We start from the raw sequence: 8,686 nt of genomic DNA, 5'->3' as shown, positions 1-8,686 counted from the left end.
ACTCTAAAAGATGCTGCAAGAGCTTGGTATTTGTCTCTACCAAAGGGATCCATCCATTCTTTTGATCAGTTACCGAATCTATTCGTGAGTTGATTTTTTGTCAACAAGACACTAAAACAGAGTTCGACGCACCTTTTCTCTATCAAGTAGAAAGAAGGCGAACCTCTAAAGGAGTTTGCTCGTAGGTTTAGCTCTACAACCATGAAGTCTAAAGGTGCAACAAATGATTGAGCAAATCAAACATTCATTGAAGTGGTAGGTCATGACTACTTGAGGGTACCCGTTGATAAATGACCCGCTGGATAAGTTGCTATCCTTGTATGAAAAGGCACATAGATTTTCTGAAATTGAGGAAATTCAAGGGGTCAATACCCAAATATACAAGTCATATGTTGAGCCTGCGCAGAGAAATTACAGTATTCCACATAAAGGACACCTACCACTACATGACCACCACAAAAGAAACCACAATGCAAGCATACATTTTCCGGGGGGGGGGGGAACTTTCCTAGCCCCATCAATTCTCCACAACGGTGGAGGCTAGTGAGAGAAGAAACATAGCAACATCCTCAGCGAAGACAAATTGACAAAGCCCTTTATAACAGGTTTAAGACTTACACCACTCTTCCTACCTTGCCAGCTTACATTCTTAGTCAAATAAAAAGCTAATGAATATTAGAAGCACCCTCGCAAATGAAACCTATTCATGTTAGAAGTCAGTCGAAACATAGATGAAAATTTTAGAATGCCCCTAGTCATGGAGCTGAGGGTTGTGTCCATTTAAAAGATGCGATAGACAATATGTAGCTTAGCCATCCCGTAACAGAAGTGGTAGTGATAGGTTTTCATTGGCAAACATTCTGGCAGATGATATTAAATGATTCACAGTAAAGAAGGTAAGCCTTACCTAATAAGTTCTCTAACCAACGTATAAAGGTTAAAGAATCAATTGTTCTACTAGATATGCTGGATGATGGACAGCACAAAACAATTGAAATGGTGGAATTCTTAGTAGTTAACCATCCCTCAACTTACAATGCTATATTTGGAAGACTCATCATGAAAATGGCCTTTATTTATATAAAGGCGTGGATAAAATATAAATTTTATTATTAATTTGATGACGGTGTTAGGGTGACTTAACTTATTACACCAAACCCAAGCACTTAATATTAGTATAGATGCTTAGGGTTAGCTCTCATCACACAAAGCTCCCTAAAGATCAAATTGAGCTTTCTCCTACATTTGAGAACAACTTTTATAAAAGGTATAAAATGTATGGTAAAAAAAGGTTGGAGGCCCCTGTATGAGGTAGAGACGAAGTCAGAAAAAAAAATTTAGAGGTCGAAATTAAATTGTCTATATCTTTATAATTTTTAAAAGATTGAATCAAATTTTTATCATTTTTAGGAGGGGTCAAAGTTTAATTTTACCTTTATTAATTTAAAATTTTTAAAAATTTAAAGGGCCAAAATGGTAAAATTTCCATTTTAAGGGTACTAGGTGTCAGATTATATTTTGTTTTCTCTACTAAAAAATGGGCAAATTAATTCCTGTACATTTGGAATAAAGAGCAAATGAGTCCTTTTTGTTAAAAATTCTATCTATTTCTACTGTTAAAAACTAGCATGGCTAATAAAACAACCAAATAATAACATGTTGTATGTTACGTATATCTCATTCTGACGTAAATGAATTAGTTTTTAACAGTGAAAATAGATGAATTTTTTAACAGAATGATCGAAATATTATTTTCTGATCTAAGGTATAAGGGTTAATTTACTCATTTTTTGAATAAAAAGAATAAAATACAATCCGACTTTTAGTATAAAGGCATTTATGATACTTGTACTATAAATATACAAACAAAAGTTCCCACGTTCATCTCATTGTGCAGCATTCAACTATTCCGAGATTCCAAACAAAATTATTTTAGATATTTATTCTTCCATTTAAAGAATCTAAACAGATAATGCAAAACATTTATAGATGCAAAGCTGGGTTAAAAGAGAATAAGAATTAGATGCTAGAGCTTGAAAAAGAAAATTCCTTCACTTTCTTTCTTTTTTTCCCTTCAAAACATCACTTTTGAAGGAGAAGAGCCCACTTAATAAAATAAAATCAAAGTCATCTTCTATATATGCACCAATGGCATATCAAAGCAAATTTACTTATGAGATACTTTAAAATATGCTTTCATAATTTAAAAAAAAAGTTGAACTTATCAATGAATAATAGAATTTTTATTTTTAAAACCGAATTAAACATAAAAATATCAAATTAGACGGAAATAATGTAAATATACCACATTAAAAATAAATTATAAAATTTAAATATTAAATGATATATCAAGCTATCCCTAGATAAAGATATTTTAATTTTGTCAAGAAGTCAAACTCAAAGAATAAATAACATACAAGAACTAAAAATGTCGTAAAATCAATATTATTTCCAACATTTCACATTACTTATGAAATATGTAGTATTGAAATTACTTCTTATATCATCAAATCAGAATATTGTTACGAATATAAAATTATTGATTTAAAACTTTAAAATTGAAATAAAATGGTATTCGAAAATTTACGGTGTCTTTGAAAATGTACGATACCTTAAATCAAATCCACCTAGAAGTTATAAAATTTATTAATAATATTAACAATAAATAAAGTTATACTTTAAAATTTAATTTTAAACAATTGAATATATAAAAGGTGATAAAAGTTATCTATCTATCTATATATATATATATATATATATATATATATATATATATATATATATTTATAAGAATCTAAGATTTAGGATATTTTTTCTTTGATCATCATCCATGGTCTTAGACTCTTAAAAATATTTGTTTATCTCTCTTTTTTTTCTTTTTATACTTTTTATGCTTGTTATATAATTCATATTTGAGGTTCATAGTTACCTCTTTTAATAATATTGTCTCCAAAACTTAAATCGTATGTTATTTTTGTAAGTGCAATGTGCCTTACCGCTACACCAACATTTGATAGTTAAAAGACCCATTATCAAATTACAATATAAGCATAAATTTGTGTATTTATATTTAATGTATTCACAATTTATAAAATTATATGTTAATTATTAATTGATGATATATTGTTAAAATGAATATATTTAAGTTTATTTTAAAATATTTTTGAATAATATGCTACTATTTGTTTCATTACTATATATAAAATTATAAACAAAGCTAAGACTTTTGAGTTATGTTTAAAAATCTAAAAGATGCTTTATAAAAAAATTAATAAATAAATGGATAATGTCACTATTTTTAGGGTAATTTTTTATAAGTTTACATTTAATCACTTAAATTTATTAATAATTTAGTAACATTAGCTGTTTAGTTTACATGATAAATAAATAAATAAAAGGAGAATGTCATTATTTCTAACACTGTTAAGCAACAGTAGTAGAGTGATCTCAGCCTGGCTTATATTATATAAGCATGGGAGAGTGCCTCTCTCTCAGTGAGTAACACAACAACAACAACAAAAAGAATATGGCTAAGAAGAAGCATGTTTTAAAGGAAGACGTAGAACATGATGATTCCAACACTAAAAAACAAGTTTGTCGAGCTGATTTCCCTCCTCACTTTGTCTTCGGTGTTTCTACCTCTTCCTATCAGGTTTTCTTCTCTTCTTCTTTAATTTTCCGGTTTTGATCATGAAAAATCAATTATTAGTCGAAATGGGTTGAACTCGAAACAAATCAAACAAACAAATAATTTAAAGTCGCTTATTCTTAAAATGATCTATGTAACAACTCAAACCTTAAACTCAAACATCTGAACTCGGAACACAAAAAATTATTATTTTATATTATTTCTATTGGAATTTAGCTTCCATTACTTTGGTTTTTTCTTTCTTTCAGATTGAAGGAGGTGTGAACGAAGGTGGCAGAGGTAAAAGCATATGGGATGCTTTCTGTCACATTGAAGGTATATCAGAATAATATGATTAAAAGCCTCATTTCTTACCATTCTCACCCATAATAATAACCTTGAATTATCTTCAATACTATATATATATAAATAAGGTATCTTATTTTTCTTGTTTTATTAGGAAAAATAATTGATGGAAGCAATGCTGATGTTGCAGTGGATCATTATCACCGGTACAAGGTTAGTATTACATAGGGTTGTCAAATGCATTCCATGGTGCATTTCAACAAGGTGGTTGAAACCAGACCGGACCAATTGAATCATAAATTGATTGATATATTAGTTTAAAATAAGATAAAGAATTGATTAACCTGCAAACAAGTATAAACCAAGTAAAAGTATTGATTGAATCAAATGTAATTAAAAATTTTATGACTTCTTAATAATTCATGTAATTAAAACTGGACTAATCAACCAAACTGGAAATCGATGGCTTGCATTCCAAGAATTATGTCTTTAATATCAGCTCTCAGTATATTTTCAATCTTCCTTAAATCCACAATTAATGGTCACACAACATACAGGAAGATATAGAGCTTATATCCGAGTTAGGGTTCAAAGCTTACAGATTTTCCATATCATGGCCTCGTATTTTTCCAGGTACATACATAATTTTACCGTACAACGTATCAAATAATTATCCCGATATATTAAAGTATTCGTATGTGGTGGCAGATGGTTTGGGAACCAAAGTTAACGACGAAGGAATTGCATTTTACAACAATGTGATTGATGCCCTTCTTGAAGAGGGTATTGAGCCCTTTGTGACATTATACCATTGGGATCTTCCCTTGCATCTCCATGAGTCAATAGGAGGGTGGTTAAACAAGCAAATTGTGTAAGTATAATGGTATTTGCAACATTTATGAAAAGGTTAAACAAGCTAATTTATTTTTTTAATGTGGAGGGAATGTGTAGGTACTACTTTGCAAAATTTGCAGATACTTGCTTTGAACATTTTGGTGATAGGGTGAAGAACTGGGGTACAATAAATGAACCATTGCATATTGCTGTGGGAGGGTATGATACAGGAAGATCTGCCCCTGGGAGAAATCACAATTCATCAATTGAAACATATTTGGCCGCACACCATATGATTTTGGCACATGCTGCTGCTGTTTCCATATATCATAGCAAGTACAAGGTACAATATTGGGTATCTATGTGAAAAAAAGGAATAGTTTGAGGATCAATTTTGCATTTAAAACTATCTATTTTAAACGATACAATCAACTTTCCTTTTGATAGGATGGACCAGATTAAAAAAACAAAAAAATTCGTGGAGATTAGAATAAAATTATAAATTTTTGAGAGGTCAAAATATAATTTTATGATATATTGATTTCATCATTTTTGAGGGATTAAATAGAATTTCTTTTTTCTTTTGGGGCAAAGTGTAATTTTTATATATTAACTTATAATTCCATCATTTATAAAAAATATTATATTTAAAATTTTTAATTTTGGAAGCCAAAGCCCTCTTTAAACTCATCCCTCATGTGGACGTTTTTGCTCCTCATATCTTGATCTTATTTTTGTAGGAGTTGAAATTAAGTTGTAATTTTTATTATAGTAAAAATATAATTTTACAATTTGAATAGTTTATATTTTTATAAATTTTAAAGGATTAAATTAAATTTTTATCATTTTTAGAGGACAAAGTAAAATTTTATCTTCACTAATTTAAAATTTTAAAAATTTTAAAAGACCTAAATAAAAATTTTCTATTTTAGAAGCGCCTCCTACCTACCCTAGATATGCCTCTGATTATACATATTTTTCTTTTTTGTTTTTTCCGATTTTATCTATGGTTACGAAATTAAGAGTTCAATACTGTACCAACAAACCAAAGGCGGATGGTAATGAGGGTCCCTAAAATTTTTGAAATTTCAGACCCTTAAATTCATTCTAAAAAATTTAGTTACCCCCCAAAAATTGAATTTCTTAGTAAACTTTTCAAACTTCTTAAAATTTTTAATTAGATCCCTTTAAAAGTTTTGTCAATTCTGATTAAGCCTTTAAAATTTTTTAAAGTTTTAACTAGACCTATCAAAATTTTTTAAAATTCTCGTTAAATCCTTCAAAATTTTTTAAAATTTTATTTTAGTCCTCTCCAAAATCTTAACGTCAAGAATGGTTATATTTGAATTTGTTCTAGTTTATAAGAGTTGGTTGCACCTCTTTCTTTTTATAGGATAAGCAAGGGGGACAGATAGGGCTAGTGGTGGACTGTGAATGGGCCGAAGCTAATTCAGATAAAATCGAAGATCAATGTGCTGCACAAAGACGGGTCGAATTTCAGCTTGGATGGTATACCTTTCCCTCACACTCACTCATTACTTTGTTTTACGAAAATTTAGTTTTGAATATGAAGTATACTACAGGTTCTTGCACCCCTTGTATTTCGGAGACTATCCCGAATCCATGCGTGACCGGCTCGGCGACCAGCTTCCGCAGTTCACAGAGGAAGACAAGGAGTTACTCGAGAGCTCCACGGACTTCATAGGGTTAAACCAGTATACGTCGAGGTTGGTTTCACATGCCAAAGATAGTGTCGAAGAAGGTCATTTTGAGAAAGCACAACAGGTTGCCAAAATTGGTAATATCATCAACTACGACACAATTTTTATGCGTGTCAAAATACATTTTTACTAAAATTTTATCATAGATAAATTTATAGATTTCGAGGGTTTAAAATAGAATATTACAATTTTAGGTGACCAAGCCCCTGCATGTCCCCTCTCTTCGTCCTTACATGATATATGATCTTTAGCTCATGATTTTAATTATATGTTTGGCAGTGGAATGGGAAGATGGTGAAATAATCGGTGAAAAGGTACGAATTAACTGAACTCAGAGGAGATAATTTTATTCAGTTTTTGTAACCTTACTCTCTATTACTTGATAACAAAGAAATTTATTTATTAAGATATTTTACATATTATAAATATATATTTTATCAAATAAACTAAATTATCTATCATGGCAGGCTGCATCGGAATGGCTCTATATTGTTCCTTGGGGGATGCGGAAGGTTCTCAATTACATATCTCAAACATACAACAACCCACCAATATATATCATGGAGAATGGTATGCAATTGACTTGAAACATACTTGGACTTTGTCAAGGGCCTGCAACAATTTAGACTAGGGGATTGGTTTGAAGTTAAGTCAATCATGATCGAAATAATTCAAGTTTTAATGTTTTTAGATTATTTTGGAGTTGGATCGTTTTGAGTTTGAGTTGTTTTGATTTTGGGTCATTCGAGTTTAACACTTGATTGAAATCATTTTTGGATTCAAATTGGGTGGGTTCGGGTTATTAGACATTTAATATCAAATTAAAATAGATTGAATTTAGATTTAAATTAATTGAGTCGAATTTTTGAATCTGAATAAAAATTATCAGATGTGACTAGTATTAATAACTTGAATGCTTTTTGAAATATATATAGGTATGGATGATGAAATGAATGAAAATGTCCCACTCCCTGAAATGCTTGAGGACAAAAAAAGGATTGAGTTTTACAAAGGATACCTTGCTTCTGTTGCTCAAGCAATCAAGTAAGTATAACTTGATTTCTTTAAGGGAAACCCTAAAAATATCAATAAGCTATTGATTATATTGATTAAGGTGACAGTAGCTTCGTCTCCCATGAGAACACTAATTCGAACCTTGATTTATGCAATTATTGAGAGGACTTTACCTTTAACGCTCCCGACCCGATAGAGATTCGTTTTAAATCCAATGTGATTTGGGGCACTCTGAATTTATACTAGAAAAATCATTGAGAAATTAATGAAATTTACAGGGATGGAGTAGATGTGAGGGGATATTGTGCATGGTCATTATTGGACAACTTTGAATGGTCTCATGGCTACACCAAGCGCTTTGGTTTGGTATATGTTGACTACAAAAATGGCCTAACACGCCATCCCAAATCTTCTGCATTTTGGTTCAAGAATTTCTTGAAAGACAACGAACAATGAACCATTAGCTGCATTGCCACCTACTAATTTCACTATCACTATTAGTAGAAGCAAATCATTATCAGCTCACAAGTCACAAACAGAATTGTCCTTATAATTTAACCCACGATGTAAGCTTTTGAGAAGAACATCCAATGTTGCTAGACCAAGAGCTGGGATTTTCTATCACTACTATTGTATTACATTGTATGTTGTTCATCTTAATGCCTCATAATTTTGGGGGACTTTCCTTTTTCCTTGGCTCAATCTTAATTTGAATAAATGTGGGTGGTAATTATTTATATGCTATCAAATTTATTCAATTAAAAGGGTAAGTTTGACTATCTTCAAGTTTATTAATTGTATTACTGTCGTCTATTTTTCTATTAATTTGTTCAAGTCTTCGGTTCACATTGGTATTGCAAGTTTGATTACTGGACAACCTCACCTACTAAATCAAGAGTTGGGTTTCTCTATCGGTACTATTATACTACATTGCATGTTGTTTGGCTTTTTTTTTTTTTTTTAATTTTCAGCTCAATCTTAATGTATAATATATATAAAAGAACGAGTTTGGAAATTTTTTAAACTGATGAGAATGCCCTTTTCTTTTCATCATATTATTAATTTCAAATTTTAAAATTAATTATAATATTTAAAGTTAAAATAAAATAGAAGTTGTGATAATTATACATTTTAAATAATTATAATTTAATAGAAGTCGTGATAATTACAAATTAAAAAATTA

The 8,686-nt window shown here is 30.1% G+C and overlaps 1 protein-coding gene across 1 annotated transcript; it reads left to right on the top strand.

Moving 5' to 3' along the window:
• The first annotated feature begins 3,452 nt into the window (after positions 1-3,452).
• On the top strand, positions 3,453-8,527 carry LOC108474153 (beta-glucosidase 42-like). The gene is made up of 12 exons (XM_017776074.2): positions 3,453-3,652; positions 3,898-3,964; positions 4,089-4,147; positions 4,492-4,567; positions 4,643-4,805; positions 4,886-5,111; positions 6,162-6,277; positions 6,352-6,566; positions 6,769-6,803; positions 6,957-7,059; positions 7,425-7,533; positions 7,782-8,527. Exons 1-12 carry the CDS (start codon positions 3,527-3,529, stop codon positions 7,957-7,959), a joined length of 1,473 nt encoding a protein of 490 aa, XP_017631563.1. The 5' UTR covers positions 3,453-3,526; the 3' UTR covers positions 7,960-8,527.
• Positions 8,528-8,686: the final 159 nt, after the last annotated feature.

The sequence above is a fragment of the Gossypium arboreum genome, chromosome 11 (assembly GCF_025698485.1).
Source record: "Gossypium arboreum isolate Shixiya-1 chromosome 11, ASM2569848v2, whole genome shotgun sequence".
In the NCBI taxonomy this organism is placed as follows: Eukaryota; Viridiplantae; Streptophyta; class Magnoliopsida; order Malvales; family Malvaceae; genus Gossypium; species Gossypium arboreum.
The sequence above is the reverse complement of the archived record's forward strand: the minus strand, read 5'-3'. Positions and strand labels throughout refer to the sequence as shown.

Coding starts and splice junctions, on each gene's coding strand:
- LOC108474153 (XM_017776074.2), top strand. CDS start 3,527: ATGGCTAAGAAGAAGCATGTTTTAAAGGAAGACGTAGAACATGATGAT. Junction 4,806..4,885: donor TGGTTAAACAAGCAAATTGT/GTAAGTATAATG, acceptor GGGAATGTGTAG/GTACTACTTTGCAAAATTTG. Junction 6,804..6,956: donor GTGAAATAATCGGTGAAAAG/GTACGAATTAAC, acceptor CTATCATGGCAG/GCTGCATCGGAATGGCTCTA.